A 17,498-nucleotide genomic window follows, 5' to 3' on the forward strand; every position below is an offset into this window, starting at 1 on the left:
CCTAGTTTACAACAGGAAGATTTTGGAGCTAGGTTCACGGATGTCGTCTACTTCGCCAGCAGCTATGTCGAATGTCGCCACTGGGACACGATGAGTTAAACACAGAGGTTTACAGCCGACTCTCTGACAGCCACGAGACCTGAAGAGGACAAACACTGAAGCTCTTCTGGAAACAGCGAATAGACCGAAAAGACTGAAACGCAAAGGGTTGTTATTATTATTAGTTTGAGCATATTGGATTCTTTTTTTTTATACAAGGTTTAAGACTGAACCCAACAGCTTTGATTTATCTCCATTTGTCGGTAAAGTGTCAGAAAATAGTTTAAAAAAACAAAACATTAACATTTTTTCAATTTGTTGTCCTCAAATTCTTTGTTTTGTCTGATGAGTGGTTGAATCCACTTCCCTGTCACACAGAACATTTGGTTGAAAAAAAAAAATCATTTAAACATTTTAGTGATTATCAAAATATTTGTTGATGAATTTTCTGGTAACTGACAGATTGATTAATCGTCTAATGGTCTAAGCTCTACATTAACTTTGACACTAATAAAGTTTTACATCAGAGACGCCCAGTGTTACAGAAACAAAGGAGTTTGGGGGTCTCCGATTTTTGACATCCCTTTCACTGTCCAGGTAAATTTGGTTTCAACACCCTGACTGACCTCCAGGTGTCAGTTCCTGTTCCTGACATTACAACTTGGTTTGCTGATGTGTCTGTCTGACCCTGATGGCTTTGGAACTCAGTTGAGATTAAAAAGGAACAGAAATGAGGTTTGAGAGCGGTTAGAGCAGAGCTCGAGTGTGTCTGGGTGGCATTTATGGCTTTAGCAAGAATGAGACTTAAGCTTTGGCTGATTGCATGTGCAATATGGCATCCCTCCCCCCTTCCCACAGAGCTGGAGAGGTCGGTCTTCTTCCCCAAAAACCTAAGCACAACTCACCCCACAGTAAAACCATCCATTCTCCTCCTCGGTGGAAAGTTGCTTCTCAGTTTTATTCGGCTAATTCAGGCACCGCAGAACATGAGATTTTTTTTAAAAACTAAAATCTGAGAGTTAACTGAAAAACAAAAAACAAAAAAAACCACATTTGAGCCAACATGGCTTCCTGTCTATGATTGTCGTGGATCTGCTGCAGGTTTCTCAGTACCTCATCTACAACCTAGTGTTAATAACAGTGACAACGAAACAGCTACAAAACACCACCCAATCTAAAGCTCATAGATCCTGTATTATAGTGTCAGCAGTCAAATACCTAGAGTATGGTACAGCTTGATATCTTTCTTTTATTATTACTATTATTTATTTTTTTACAAACTTGTCCTTTTCAAGAACAGAGGATGAGAGGAGAGAACGGCTCCTCTGACTGAGGGAGGCCCAGCAGGTACACACCCCCAATGAGCGTGAATGAAAAGCTGACATTGTCTCCCACATGTGAATAACATATGAAAACATCTGGAACCAAAGTGAAGAAAAGAGAATACCGATCTCTTTAAAGTGAACAAAACTGAAATGTGTCAGTAAAGCCTGAGCTGAATTTCTGAGCTGAAGTCTGATCGATACTGAAAACCGCGCAGCAGTGGACAACGAACGGATTCCAGATCAGTCGTTCCCTGCTCCCCCGACGCTCCCCCTTTTTCTCGGAGCGAAGCATTATTTACAGCGGCGGACGTGTTCCTGACGCTCGTCTCCCGTCAAAAGAGCGCAGCTGAGAAAAAGGAACCTGCTGCTCCACACTCTCCTCCACTCATCCACCTCTCTTTGTTCCAGCTTTTTCTCCCCCCCCCACCCCCCGCCCCTCATCACCCGCCATGTATAAATAACAACAAACATGAATCTTGTAATGTGTACAATCCTCCATATGCTCTTTAAAAATAGAATGAGGTAAATCCCTGTAGTATGACAATAACTAGACAATGCACCGAATGAAAATTGCCCCTTCCACCCCCCTACTTGGTTCATGTAGGCACAAGAACAGTCTACACCCCCTCCCCACACATGTCCATTTGTTGTCTCGACGTGTCATTGTGTCACAATTCTCCTTCATTCTTCTTGTCCCCCCCCGCCCCCTCCCATCAAACCTTGTCCTGTTATCCTCCGACACGCCCCCCCTCTCCCTCTCTCAGGACTTCCTCTGCCGCAGCGTCTCCGAGCTGCCGTTCAGTTTGCTGCGGCCGGAGGGGGTGGCCGTGCTGCCGTTTCCCAGGGGTCGCTCCCGGTCGGCGGGGACTTCCTGTTTGTTCCGTCGCCGGGTCTCCTTGTAGCGGAGCGTGATGTCACTGTGAGAGGATCAGAGGGAAACGGTCAGGCTACTAATACTGACAGAAAAACACTCAGCTGGATTCTGTTCCTCTCTCTTCTTTGCTCGCTGTGTTTGGTCACAGAGTCGGCCTTCCTCAAAACCTCCAACATGATCCTGACCGTACTGCCAGACTTCATCATTATAAGACAGATAATCTTGAGTGTTTGTTAGCGAGAGACAACATCCCCTCATCAAATGAGGAAAGACACTTACAGAAGCCTTCAAACATCTTTTAAGTTTCAGGACATTGAGGGAAATGCTCCTCGTGTTGAATGAGGCACAGTTGTGTTTCAGAAACTACTGGAAATGGAGGAGGGGCTGAACTTTGGTTCAGACTTTATATAATTAATGATATATACTGTATATAATACAATGATAGAGATCTTGAGTTTCAATTCATAGTCTTTAATTGTCGGTGCAAGCTATTTTAGAACGGCGGAGCAGAGCCGTGAGCTGTTCAGAGCTACACTACGGAGGCTAATGGGATTTCTTGGTTTCCCTCATCAAACTCATCAAACACATTCCAACAACTCCAAAACGCTGTTGTGGACAAGTTGTGACCTGCACATTCACCACGCTATGAGATAATAACATGCAGAACGTTATGAGACAGAGTTGTTTTCGAGGTAAATGCAGAGACTGCTTGCTGAAAAACGGGGACGCGCATCAGCGGTTTCCCATGAATTTACCTCTAAAACAACCAAACTCCATTACGTTCCGTTATTATCTCATAGCGTGGTGAATGTGCAGGTCACAACTTGTCCACCAGAGCGCTTTGGAGTTGTTGGATGGTGTATTTGATGAGTTTGATGAGGGAAACCAAGAAATCCCATTAGCCTCCGTAGTGTAGCTCTGAGCAGCTCGCGGCTCTGCTCCGCTGTTCTAAAAATAGCTTGCACCGACAATTAAAGGTAACAAACCGACTCCTAATACTATAGGGATTATGGCATTGGGCCAATTTGCAAAGTTAGATTAGTTAGTTATTCAGGGAGTTTATTTTTCTCCTGGTTTGAAGTCGGTGAGGCTCAGATGAGAAAAGGTGACACCAGGTACTTCTGTGTTACCTTACTGATTGGCATGTTTTTAACTCTGAGTTTCCCTTCTTAAGCCACAGGTAGATATTTAAAGATGTAGAAGTTTACAGGGACTTTAAGTGAAACAGAACCATGATGCTCACTGTGGTCTGATTTGGACTGAATTAAGTAGAGGGATATGACAACCCTGAGCTCGTCCAACTGGGTCAAACTGTATTTGCAGATTATTATTTTCCATGTCTTTGTGTTTTATTTGTCATTCAAAAAAATGTACACCTTGCAGTGGATGTATGAACAAAATTTTGTTTCTGTGGCTATGACACTAATAAAAACAGAGAATAATAAATAACAATAGAGTCATATAGAAAATATATTAATATTCTGCTTGGAGACTGTCAGGTATATTATGGTATATTAAATAAAATGTCTAAAATGCTCCTATGCATAGACAATTTAAACAAACTGTGGATGTGATCTGCAAATATGATCTGACCCAGGTCTGAGTGACACGGCATGCTTTAGTTAGAGTATGGCTGGAGGGAGGTGATTGGCTCTCATTAGATGACGGACAGTTGGGTTGAAAGGGGCTGGCACATTGTGTGTGTGTGTGTGTGGTGAGCAAACACTTCCTGTGTTTCATTCAATAAGTGCTTGTGTATCCTGTGTATCACTTGTACGCTGTGAGCAGGAGCTGACTACTGCAGCCGAGAAGAAAAATTGTGTGAGGGGACAAACTAAAACATGAAGATGATACGTTCACAACAGGAAAGAGAAAAAAAAAAGATGGCATGCAGGGGATGGATCTGTGCTGTCAGGAGGATCCCAAAGATCTTCTCAATCTCATTATGGATCCAAACGGTGAACAACACATGATACAACACAGCTGACAGGAGGGTGTGGACGAGGCCAGACGCCTCTCTCTCCTATACCTACCTCACTGGACATGGACATTACTGCTGAGCATGAGCAGGAAGGGGTGGGAGGTTTAGGAGAAGAGGGAAGGAAGAGGGAGGGAGGACGGGGAGAGGCGAGGAGGGGGAGAAAACAGACGAGAAGAAGCTTAACATGCTGGGGCAGGGCTATGTTTCACAGGAACACTGCTCAACTCAAGGTAAATCGAAATAAAAAAGAAAGAAACAAAGAAAGAAACCAGAATCATATCGTTGCATGATGTCATGAGGAAAAACAAAATCATCAGGAGACCGACTGCTTTTGTTTGTTCAACTGCTGAGGTGTCACATGAGTACACAACAGCAGCACACCAGCTCAATGTGTTGTTTGACTCCTTTACTTTTAGCTTCATCACCTCTTGCTGTCTTTGCTTAGTGCTGCCGTGTTTCCCTCCGTCAGAGAACAGACAAGCTTGTGCACGCGTCTGCACAGTTTGTGCTGACACAGCTGACAGGAATCTGTTTTAGGCCTTCACATCTTGCATCTTTCAAGTATGTGTAGATGATTTGTTTGCAGGGCTCCAGACTGCCCCTACATTTTGAGACACTGCAAGTAAATTTTGTGCATGTGCAAACAATCAAATTTGCTCTTTTTTTTATACATACACTGGCGACTCAAAGAATCTGGCCGATGTGTGTGAGGATCATGAATGAAAAGGAAATTATTCTAGTCTGTTAGTCTGGAGCCCTGAGTTTGTCTGTAATTTAGTCTGACATACCCCTGCCCGCTTCTTACCGGATGAAAAACCGCCACAGCGTCCAGGTGAAGATGAGGAGGATCCCTAACAACCAGCACTGCATGATGAAGAAGGGGATGGGCAGCATGATGGTGTTGGGGTCGTACTTGAGCACTATGAGGAACTCGGTCACTGTGATGGCGGCCACCAGCCACGCCTGCTGGCCCAGCTTCTTGTGGAACTTCCTGATGATGGACATTTCACAAAGTGTTATTATGGAAAACACTGGGAACAGGGAGGATGTTGTTAGCAGTGTTGGGCACCTTACTTAAAAAAAAAGTAATTAGTTATAGTTACTTTCTCCAAAAAGTAACTGAGTATATAACTATATTATAACTACATTATAAAAGTAACTAATTACCAGGAGATGTAACTATTGGGTTACTTTTTTATAAAATGCTCAAATATGTCAAATTACTTGGACTCACCCCCCTGACCCCTGTTTATCTGGAACTAACCAACTCACTCAGTATCCCTACACTGAGTGAGTCAGTTAGTTCCAGATAAACAGCTTTTTCTGACTAGTTGATGGACTGAAACATGTGTAGGTTATATCAGTGGTTCTCAAACTATTTTACATCAAGGACCCTAAACTGACACAAATTAGACCATGGACCCCCCCATTGGACAAAATCTTAAATCAAACATCAGAAATACACAAATATTTGTTCTGACACTAAATAACGTTGCTTTTTTAGTCAGTGTACGTTCAAATTACTGCCAATGGCATGAATTTTTGGGGAAAATTCTAGAAATTTCTGGAAGGAAATGTAATATTTCTGTGAGAAAGAATGTGGTCAAATTTTGAGAAAAAGTTGGGGACCCCCTTGAACCCTCTCAAGGACCCCTGGGGGTCCCCGGACCTCACTTTGAGAAACACTGGATTATATAACATACACTTTAACAGGTGTATTATTTTGTGATGGGACTTCTTGAGTCAAGCAATGGCGTATGTTATTGTCAGTAACGGTAACGGCGTCTTAATAAGGGGAACAGTAACTTTTTTGATTACTTGTTACTTGAAAAAGGAGCACCGTTTTTCATAACACCGTTATTCCCATCACTGGTTGTTAGTGACTGTGAATATGTCATGAAAACCAGTGTACATATCAAGTCCTAGTACTGCAGGACACTTCAGGTCAGTGTGACAATGCTCTGTATACAATACAGTCCAAAAGGCACAATGGTCAACATACGGCTAGTTTGTATTTGTTTTCAATATAATATTAACAGTCTGAGTGAAGAGCTGCATCTTTGAGAGATGGACATGGATTTCAGATGATCTCAGTATTCGGCCTGTCTGGCAGTGGCAGCGTGCACTGATCTGGCATTGGACTCATAAGTCATAAGTGGACTCATAAAACCTGACGGCCCGCGTCATCCCAACATGATTTGTCAACGTTCCAAAGAGCTTCTTGTGCTGTTACACAGAGCTCCGTTTTCTCAGCCTGTAAACGCCCCAATAAATGTTCAGTGGGGGAAAAACCAAAGACTTAAATATTCTCACCACTATGTTCCACTGTTGATTACATAAGGTGTGATATAACTCTCTCTTGCGTACATACACTCCTCTGTTGCTGCCTTTTCTTCCACTCAACCACTGTGCTGATACGCTGATATTTCTTAACTCACCCCGAGCCATCTGGCCTCGTTTCTCCTCCTAGTTAGTGGTTTGGAAACTGCTGCAGGTCAGTCGACACCAACACAACACAGACTTGTTTTGAGCACTTTTGCTGAGTGGAGTCTTGTGTTCTTTATTTAGCAAATTCTGTGTCTGTGATAAAGTTGTTTTCTGTCTCTGAGGGAAGTAAACCTGATACAGTGATCTACTGATGGTGGGGCCACTTTAGGTCGCCCTGCTCCATGCACTGCACCTTTACAAACATTTTGTTCAGACATTATCTGACACTGAGACAGAACATTTTTGCTCTGAGATCTACTGCCTCAGGTCAGATAGTGGAGCACAGAGTTCAAACTAGACATGGTAAAGCAGCATTTAGCTGTTATGCTGCACACCACTGGAACAAACTTCCAGCAGAACTGGAATCAGCCCCAACTGTAAGCACTTTTAAATCCACTTTTAAATCCATATATACAGTATATATTTTTTTCCTTTCTACTTCTTCTTTGTTCTGTGTGTTTTTTATGCTGTTCTTTTTAAATGCTTTATCTTAATGTAAAGCACATTGAGTTTCCTCTTGGTATGAAATGTGCTATATAAGTACAGATGCCTTGCCTAGAATAACAATTTGACCTCTGAAAATGACATCAGAGCTAGGTGAAAGTGTCTAATTTGATTTCTGGCAGAAATAGTGCAGAATCTTACATATTTCCTAAAATTTGGGTGTTTTTGAATCCTTAACCCTTCTGATTGTTTCCAGATCTATGTAATATATCAAAATCGTCATCTCAAACTCTTGAACTGACTGTATATGAAAATAAAATAGCTCATCCTTAGGTTTCGTGAAAGCTACAGTATAGTTTTACCCATCAATTAGGACGAGGCTGCAGAGAGCCAGCATGTCATGTAGAGCTAACTGGTGTATTTAGACAGCAGTTTCACTCCATGGCCAGCTGAAACCCCGTCATTATGCTACAGTAAGTTCCACTGAGCTGCTTTGGTTGGACTCTCTAACTAGTAATGCCATAGATGGAGAGCTACTGTGTGTTCCAGTGGAAAACTTTCCTCCACGATGACCCCTCTCCGCTGTATTAAACTGCTGTCTGTTCTTCAAGGCAATGCAGTGCTGCTTGCATATTTGTCAGATAAGCAGAAATGCATGGTTTTTTTTTTAAGTAGATGTGATAAAAAGCTTGCACTATCAATCCCCTCGCTCCTTCAGCTGATCTAATGGTTGGCCTTAAATAGCCTCACATGCAGATATTACTAATGCATGACTCATCTTAGATCTGGACTGGAAATATGAACTTCAGTGACCAGCAGGCCACATGTACTAACTATTAGAGTTCTCAACGGACCGGCCAGACCCGCCTGACCAACCTGACCCGGAAATATATAAAAATGACTGGGGTCAGGCCTTGGGCTTCCTTTTTTCTTTCTTACTTTTTTTAAAACACATCTTCTTGCTTGTTGCACTGTGTGTTGTTTATTGAGAAATTCATTGTTCATTTTGGTGATGACTGTCTGCTAACAAAAGAATGTATAAGTCAGTTCAGGGCTCCAGACTGCCCCTAAATGGAGGCATTTTGCCCCTAAAATTTGAGACAGTGCAAGTAAATTCTACTTGTGCATGTACAACCAGTAAACTGGCTGTTTTCTTTTTAACACTGGTGAAACATGGAACGGGCAACTCAAAGAATCTGGAATCTGCCATTACAGGTGGCAGGCCAGTGTGTGTGAGGATCATGAATGAAAAGAAAATGTGAATATTTGCTTTGATTTACATCAATTTACAGTGTGCACCCTTACATTTTCTGCTTACACCCCTAAAATGTTAAGTTAGGGGGCCACTGTGCTCCTTGAAAATAAAGTTAGTCTGGAGCCCTGCAGTTGAGTAATAATATGGGATGGCTTCAGCATGGTTCTCATGCCTGCCTGTTTGTATGGTCAGATTTGGTATTTCAATCAAGTTTCATCACGTCATTATGGTTGGTAGAGTAGAGAATTTCTGTTAAAAAAAAAAAAATCTTGTAGACTGTCTCTGGAGCTCTGGAGATTCTTTATTTTTTTTTTCAAAAAAAAGAAGAAAAAAAGAAAATCGCAGAATTCTGACTGAGAAAAAAAAAGTCAGAACTCACTTGTTTCCACAGCGGCCCTATTCCTCTTCCGTAAAGAACGCTATAAATGACACTTTAGGCTTTGTTTTGTTTTGTTTTGCCGAGTTCAGGTTGAGAATGAATACTAGTGAGTTTGGCAGCATCGCTCCAACACCCGCAGGTGGGATGGGTGGGGTTTTAATTTTCAGGCCCATCAAGAACTCTACTAACTATGAAAATGTTTTTTATATGTGAACTAACAGAGCTATTAGAGCAACAACAGGCAGCTACAAGTAGATTAACAGTCATATAGTCACTCACTCTGATCCTCACCTACTGTGTACCTGATGTGCTACTCCTAACCTATGAGCCCAAACAACACCCCACTCTCTGCAGTAGTCTGTGTCGTCATGCTGCTACTCACGGGTCGTCCATGAAGTCGTAGATCTCCCTCATGGCGACTCCTCCCACGTTGACAAAGAAGACGAGGCGGAGCAGCACCAGGTAGTGTTCAGGAGGCATCCACAACACAAACTTCAGGTAGAAGGTGTTCAGCTCTGCCAGGAGGAACTGAGACGGGACAAGACAAAGTAACACATCACAGAAAATATATCATTCTGTTATTGTAACTTTATGATCTAGTTACTTTTCTGAATGGTAGTTTATTATTTGTGCGCTCTTCCCTCTTCTTTAGTTTATTATTTATGAAATGTTTTGCTGGCGTCAGAAATCAAAACTTAAACAGCATCACAATAAGAAACTGAAACACATCTTGATTATCATTGATTTCCTGTCAATGAACTAGTTGAACTAGAAGACTTGACTCATTTTTGTTCATGTGGAATACATTGAGGATCTGTAACGATGAGGCTTCATGTTCAATTTTCAATCCGATGCAGTTCCTACCATAAAGATGATCCCTAACACAGCCAGCCAGCGGCGCAGGTTTGAAGCAGGCTTCCACTCAAACTTCACCCAGCTGTACGGTGTGAACTGGAATGCTATACGCTTGATCTTCCCCCTGGGAGGCACACAGCAAAGACACAGTCAGAATTAAACATTCATAAACACCCAGATTTGAATCCTTAGTAAAATTAAAAGAGGAAAAACTGACATGGTAATTTAAGTGAGGTGGCAGTTTTGCTGAAAACACAGTGGTTGTCATTTATCAGACGTGCAAGGATCTGCATTTATCAATCTTAACGTGAGCGTAGGGTACGCAAAAATATCACGCCAGCTCTGAGGTGTTCGTACATTTGAACTAACATGCAGAGCGAGCCGACTAATGCAGCGATGTGGACCTCGTGTTGTTGTTGTTTTTATTAGTAAAATAGCTAAATAAATAAATACGATGCAACCACTGTTGAAAACTTAAAGGACAATTTTGGGCAAATTCAGCTGTATTTTCGTATCATTTTAGGTCTAAAAGAAGGAATCTGAAGATTTTCAGTTTAATCGCTCCTGTTTTGCGGTAGTTGTGTCTGTCCCTGCATCGCCACGGCAGCGATGAATGGGAGCGGATGGAAGTTCCGCTGCTTAGGCTGTTTACATCCCTCAAAGCCGCATTTTTTTCCACAGACAGCGTCAGATGGCTACTCAAACATGCACCGAGAAGTTTATGTACTTCAAGCAAGCCGACATGTTTGTAAAACTAGATCTAATTCAAAGTCTCGCACGAAACGCAAGTTGACGGTGTATTCACGTGCAGTCGGAAGCTCCCGTTTGTGTCATAAACACAGGAATATCAACTCTTGACTTGCTTGAAGTAAATATACTTCTCGGTGCATGTTTGAGTAGCATATCAGTAGTATCTGACGCTGTCTGTGGAAAAAACTGAAAATTCCTTCTTTTAGATCTAAAATGTTAGGAAAATACAGCCCCGAGTTGAATTTGCCCGGAAATGTCCTTTAATTCCACTTTTATTTTGAGCAACTGAGGTGAATTTTTTTAAAAAGCCACAATGGCAGATGCTCATGAAATCGGCAGCGTACACACTTTTTGTAAATCACACGTGACACATGGCGTACGCTGATATTTACACCTAAATCTACACCAGATCGTACGCACGTTTGATAAATGAGTACCGCGTCATTTATAAGGTATTATAAATAAGCATTATAAGGTAAAATATACCTTATAATGCTCACACACACACACACACAAGTTAGAGAAATAAACAACAGTCTAAATCATGAGGTACGGTTCTGTAGCCAAGTCCTGATAAAGAACGGGAGGAACTCTTCCCAGAGTGTGGTGCGTAAAGTCGTACTTGTATGTAGGAATGTTCCACAGGCCCTGCCACTGGTAGGGCTTCATCGACAACCAGGCCAGGGTCTTCATGCCGCAGTAGATCCCCAGACCATTACACACCAGCACATCCATGATCCACTGGGGAGAGAAAACACAATCATTTCATTAGGAGCTGAACAACAGTGCACCATGATGCGCCGACGCAGCCATGACCCACCTACGCAAATTTGTGAGTAAAGACGTTTTCTCAGGCCTGTGTGTGGGTGGACACAGATTGAGCCTGACTTAGATCCCCCTCCTCACTCTCATATTAGTTGTGTTGTAACTGAAGAGTTGGTAAAATACACACAGCATTATGCCTGTAAGATTATGGGGTTTGAAGACCTCAGAAAACAGAAAACAAAAGATTGGTCACATGGAATAATATTGGTGTGTGCAGCCTCTCAGGCACCATCAACAAGTCTGCTTATAGCAGAGATGTATAACTTGTACTATATGCATTGTAAATAAACAGTTGTTTGTGTGACAAATTCAGTATCCAGCCTCACTCCCTGCTGATGCAGTCCACTTAATGTGTTTTTTACAGTCACTGTGTCCTTATGTAACAGCCCTGCTATATATCTGCTTATACTCTGTTGTTGTCTTGCAGTGTTGACTCGGTTTCCCCTGCTTCCATTTATGCTGCAGAGCCTGAAGAGTTCCCCACTTTGTATCATACAAACAACTGAGGATTTAACTGTTGTCGTAACTCTCGGTAACAAAATGAACCGGCTTTAATGATGCATCAGCAGGCATTAGTTGGCAGGAGATTAAAACATCACAGTGCTTCCTCAGCTTTTAAAGTAGGACACTGCTACACACTCACTTCCACCTGCTTATGTACAGAAATTGCAGGTTAACTATGATCATCAAAGTTCTATTCACATTAGGGATGCACTGATCCGGCTTTTCCAGTCCCAATGCCAATACCGATACCTGGGCCTAGTGTGTCGGCTGATACTCATCTGATACCACTGTTGAATTAATAAACTGTACAGTACAGTACACCTCGCCATGTGGAAGACAGTGAAGGCATCAGGCTTGACTTTAACATGACTTTCCTAACTTTGTTAACCATTGTTGCTGTATGTTTGACACCTGATTGGCGTCATGGTTCAGCCCCGTTATCTGATACCTGATCTAGAACCGATATCCGATCTTAAAGGGATACTTCACCCAAAATCGATAATTCACCAATTTTCTACTCACCGTCATGCCAAGGAAGGGTTTGGAGAACCTTCTGAGTTATCAAAACGCTTTAGGAGTTCCAGGGGGGGTCCGGCTGGCAATGGATTTTCATATAATGGCGGCGGATAGTGTGTTCACTTTTGAATCGTCCAAAACACACGCTATGAAACATCCAGATACCTCCATACTGCTCGTCTGTACTGACCCAAGTGTCCTGAAGCCGCCACATGAAAAAGTTGTAAGGAGGTATTTTGGATGTTACATAGTGTGTGTTTTGGACAATTCAAAAGTGAACTCTATCTGCCACCATAATATGAAAATCTGTTGCCAGCCAGACCCCCCCTGGAACTCCAAAAGCATTTTGATAACTCAGAAGGTTCTCCAAACCCTTCCTTGGCATGAAGGTGAGTAGACAATTGGTGAATTGAGTCAATTTTGGGTGAAGTATCCCTTTAATATTGGATCAGTACATCCTTCATTCACATATCTTATTTGTTCTAATATAGGCAATCCGATTATCAGCATGGCCGATGATATTTTTACGACAATCAGCATCAGGCCTTTTTTTCCAAGACAACCAATAAAATAAATTTATTCTAAAAACGCACTCCTCTTGGCTCTGACTTTGTGTTATTCTACAAAAATTCAAGGGATTTTTATCACAGATTTTCACAGTCTACAAAAAACAAACAAACAGTGTATGGTATTCAGTCTAATCCCAGGTGTGTTATTCTAAATTTTGAAACCAAAATTTTCATTTTTACTGTAGATGAGTATCGGTTCTAGATATCAGTGTCCTTGATTACTAATAATCGATATCAGTATCGGCCCTGAAAAATATCAGTCCATCTCTACTTCTAAATGTATTGAAAATTCAGCCTCATGTCCTGCACCACAGCTCTACGTTTTGTGTGTGTCTTCAATCCCTGCCTGTTCACATGGTGGCTCACAGGAATCTCCATCTAACACCAGTCTGAGAACATACCAAACTTGATTTAGAGAGCACAGCCAACATCAAGGCTGCAGCAAGCAGCTACTGCTAGTGTCTGTTGGTGTCTTCATGTTGTCAAGTCAAGTCAAGAGATCTTTATTGTCCCCGAAGGGCAATTTGTCTAACATGTTTTCACACATCATTATTCAGCATTAAATTTGTCCTTAGGCAACACTTGTGGATGATCTTATTGTATCATTGCAGAGATAATCAGAGGGAGATAACCAAAGTAGCATGTAAGTACATAAAGAATCAGAGCGATAATATACAGCATGTACGTACGTGGTCCCACCAACACTCAGAGAAGTTTGGTAACTGGTGCTCCAGGCTGTATTCAAGGAACTCAAACATGACGCTGATTATCATACACATCCACCAATCCCGGATCATCAGAGTCTGAGGAAGAAATCAGAGCAAAGGGGACGGGTGAGGAGGAGGAGGAGGAGGAGGAGGAGAGTGGCTGGAGGTCAGGATGATAGATTATGGAAAATGTGTGTTTTCCGCATGATTCTACAACCACTGACTGAAGAGTCTGTTCAGTCTACAGCAGATAGGCATAATCAAGTTTCAAAGGACAGATGTCTATAAACATACCAATCAGACACTTTGAATGATCAAGCCACAACAATACAACCGCATGTGTTTTAAATTGCGTGTTAAAAGTGTTATCTGTAATTACCGACCATGAAACTGTTGTCTCTCTCTGCGTGTCAACAGGATGAATGATCATTTGTCACACGTTCATCGCTCACGGTGAAGGATAAAGGGGAAGTTTGTTTTGTTTGCTGTTTGCGTGGTGACAGGTGGCTCTGACAGTGTAGCTGAGGCCGGTTCGCTGGTCGGCGCCCCTCAGTGTTCAGAGTTCAATCATGTTCAGTGTGTTGGGCAGCCTGCTGCAGACTCACCTTGATATACCATCCCAGGAAGTGAGCTGGAACAAAGCCATCCATCTTGTCCTGTTAAAAGACAAAGTGTATATTCAACATGTTTTTATTAAACAATTATTCAAAAAAATAAAAACAAATATACAAACAAAAGCCAACACCTGTTACATCACCAAGCTACAGTGGTAGCTTTGAATTGGTTTATGTTAAAGTATAAACACAACATGTAACTCTGTGTTAAACACATATGATAAAAGGGGCTATTTGTAAGATATTTGTCAGTTCTGCTAGCCATCATTGTGTTTGTTATAATCATCCTCTGAGCAGTGCTACATCTTCAGGACAGATTGGAGGCTACAATGAGTCACTATTGGAAAGTCAATGGCCTGGTGCTAGCTGGTTAGCATGCTAACTCTAGTAGAAGAAAAGATGTGACAGAGTTACACTCATTATCATGTTGCTTTCCACCGTTTCATTCCAATATATTCCTTCAAGACCACTAAGTAAAGACTCTTTACTTAGTGGTATCTCTTTAAGAGATGATAGCTGCTATGTGGCAATAGCAAAGCCTTCAAATACATTTAAAATAAAGCCACAGTTAATTAGTAGATTAATCAATTCTGCGCTCAAATCATATACTAATTAAACAGCCATCATTCACTCTTATCACATTTTATAGAACTAACAATTAACTGAAAGAACAAATAATTAGCAGATGAATCAATTATGAAAAGACTCAGAAGATGTAAATCGCATCTTAACTATCACACATAATTATCACATAAGTACCAAGCAGAAATGGGCACAGTGAGAACTGGATCACTGCATACGACAAAACTGGTCTGAGGAGCACAGAGCACAGAGTACAACACACCCAAAACCAGTTCTTCCTTATTCGGTTTGCCCTCATTAGTTTGTCCATCCCTCAATAATAAAGCAGTTAGTTCTGGATAGGAATTAAACACATTTGAGTTCCTTCATTACTAGTACATATCTTGTTACAATTTGATATTAGAAGTACGTTTTTTAAAAGATTGGCTGTAATTTAGTGGTGTGTGGTTTGAGCCACTCTGAGAGGCTGAAATCAGGCCAACGCTGGAGACTAGGCCTGGTCACGGCAGCAGCAGAGCCGTCGCCTCCCCAGGGGACAGAGACGGCCTGCTTCTAACTGACAAGCTAAAATCTGCATCAGACACAAACCTCTGGAGCCAGTCACCACAGAGACACACTAACTGTGTTTGTTTGTGTCTGCGCACACATGAGGAGAAAGAGGAGGGCAGGAGAACTACAGGAGAGTGAATGTGTGAATGGATGAGTAAAACAAACAGAGAGAGGGAAATAGATGATTCTCTCTCTCTTCTTCTCAGTTGCTGCAGAGGTGTGTGTGGCCACAACAACTGAGATCTAGGTCATTTCCTTATTAGTGATAACTGAACACAAATCACACCATATTATAAATAGAAGGGACTGGGATGGCTTAATTAAAATGTGTTTCAAACCAAGCACCAATGAGATTTAGTCACACAAACCTTCATGGCCAAACAGAGGGGATTGTCCAGATGAGATGAGACAGAACAGAATGAAATGAGTCAAATTATTATTCTCACCCAGATGTTGTGGAAGGGGTCAGTAGTGTTGTCTGGGTCATAGATGAGGCAGTTCCCTCCATAGTCTCGCTCTGGGAGCGGTACTCCCAACTTGGGGTCAATGAATTTCATGAACTGTCGTCCATCGTGCACCGTCTGAACAACAGGGTTTAGAGGAAATGCATAGAAACTGTCAGTATTTCTTTCTTTCTTTCCTTTATTAGGATCCCCATTAGCACCTGCAACAGCATCGGCTATTCTTCCTTTACAGCAGATATCAGTGGAATGTTTTTGTTAATATAAGTCTTAATTTCCCTCAGAAGTAGAATTACATCATTAGATTTCTCCTTTTTTTTTTTTTTTTTTTACAATGAATTGTTTATTCAGGATTCCCATTAGCCAACGCACAAATGCCAGGCTAGTCTTCCTGGGGTCCTTTACGGTACAATATAAAACAACAATACACAGATAAAGTTACAATAAAAAGAAAGGGGAAAAAAGGAAAGAGAAAAAAAGTTCTCAAAATGGTAACATAAAAGATTAGTAACTGACTTTACATGTTTCTTAAATGCTTTTTTACTTGGAATATTCCTAATATTTAAAGGAAGAGTTTTTCCATAACGAAATGTTATATCTCTATATACAGTATACTGTAAAACAGTGCTTTTCATTGAATTAGTTCTTGGTCGTGGTAATGGTAATTATAAAGGAAAACCAACCTATTCTCTGTATTTAGTTTTTATATCACATTTACAATAAATAATAATCATACATGTTTTGCCATTTTACACATTTCTAATACTTTCACCAATTTCCCCATCATAAGTCAACAAACCCTTTTAACAGTACGAGGCCTGATGAGATGTAGTTTGGAAGCTGTAATGTGTTGTTATCTTTAACAGGGTCTGGTCAGGCTCAGTGATGAGACATTTTAATTAAACCTCGAAAGAGAAAAGAGGCTTCCAGGGTTCCAGATGTGGGACCAGATCACAGCGGATAAAGCCGCACTGATTAGAGGAGAACACTCAACAAAGTCTTTTATTGTGACCAGACCTCAGGCGTGGCTTTAAGGTGTATCAAGTAAAACCCCCAAGAAACACACAGCTTAGCTTTCAATGTGATCCCTGTATGAGTGTGCATTCATGATGTATGACCATCTGAATGTTTTAATGTGAGTGTTTCAGCCAATCAAGACACAAAGATCATCAGACCACCCACCTGGAATAAGATGAATATGAGGAAGAGCTCATAGACGACAGTGACACAAAGCCAGAACCGCCAGTAAGCTACAGAGAGAGAGAGAAAAAGAGAGAAGGCAGGTTACAATGGTGGTTATAGCAACAATTTACACAACGCAAATAATAAAAAGAAAACATGTTGAATGGTATCTGGAATTGTACTGGTCTGTGGTTTAAAGGGAATAGAGAAATATAACAGTCTGAAATCACACCAGGACATTATTCTGAGATGTGATTTTAATTTTGGTTCATTTGACCTCAACTCTCTCTAAAATCAATCAGTTATATACATACAGTTGTGCTCAAAAGTTTACATACCCTGGAAGATTTTGTAACTGTGTACCATTTTAAGGAAAACATGAGTGATCAGACAAAACAGATTTCTCTTATTTTTAATAGGATTCAAATTAAACTGTTGAGACATCCCAAAATAACACAATCATTTAAAAAAAAAAAAAAAAAGATAATCAGAGAGTCTGACCAACAAATTTTTGACGGTACCAGACCGTGGCTTGGTACAGAACCCCTTAATTTCCACTTTTATGAGAGCTTGAACACTGCTGATTGGTATTCTCAAGTC

General features: G+C 41.3%; 1 protein-coding gene across 1 annotated transcript in view; it reads right to left on the reverse strand.

The window, feature by feature from the left end:
* Nucleotides 1-2,070: 2,070 nt before the first annotated feature.
* The window catches only part of ptdss2 (phosphatidylserine synthase 2), a 28,238-nt gene continuing 12,810 nt past the window's right edge, over nt 2,071-17,498 (reverse strand). The window contains exons 5-13 of the mRNA XM_085778744.1: nt 16,899-16,966; nt 15,702-15,836; nt 14,116-14,166; nt 13,493-13,606; nt 11,012-11,130; nt 9,649-9,763; nt 9,167-9,312; nt 5,025-5,210; nt 2,071-2,281 (exon numbers count right to left, since the gene is read on the reverse strand). Coding sequence (XP_085634870.1) covers nt 2,125-2,281; nt 5,025-5,210; nt 9,167-9,312; nt 9,649-9,763; nt 11,012-11,130; nt 13,493-13,606; nt 14,116-14,166; nt 15,702-15,836; nt 16,899-16,966 — 1,091 coding nt within the window. The 3' untranslated portion in view covers nt 2,071-2,124. The remainder of the gene's footprint in view (nt 2,282-5,024; nt 5,211-9,166; nt 9,313-9,648; nt 9,764-11,011; nt 11,131-13,492; nt 13,607-14,115; nt 14,167-15,701; nt 15,837-16,898; nt 16,967-17,498) is intronic.

This window comes from Trachurus japonicus, chromosome 6 (genome assembly GCF_045865225.1).
Source record: "Trachurus japonicus isolate A0001 chromosome 6, Traja_1.0".
NCBI lineage: Eukaryota > Metazoa > Chordata > Actinopteri > Carangiformes > Carangidae > Trachurus > Trachurus japonicus.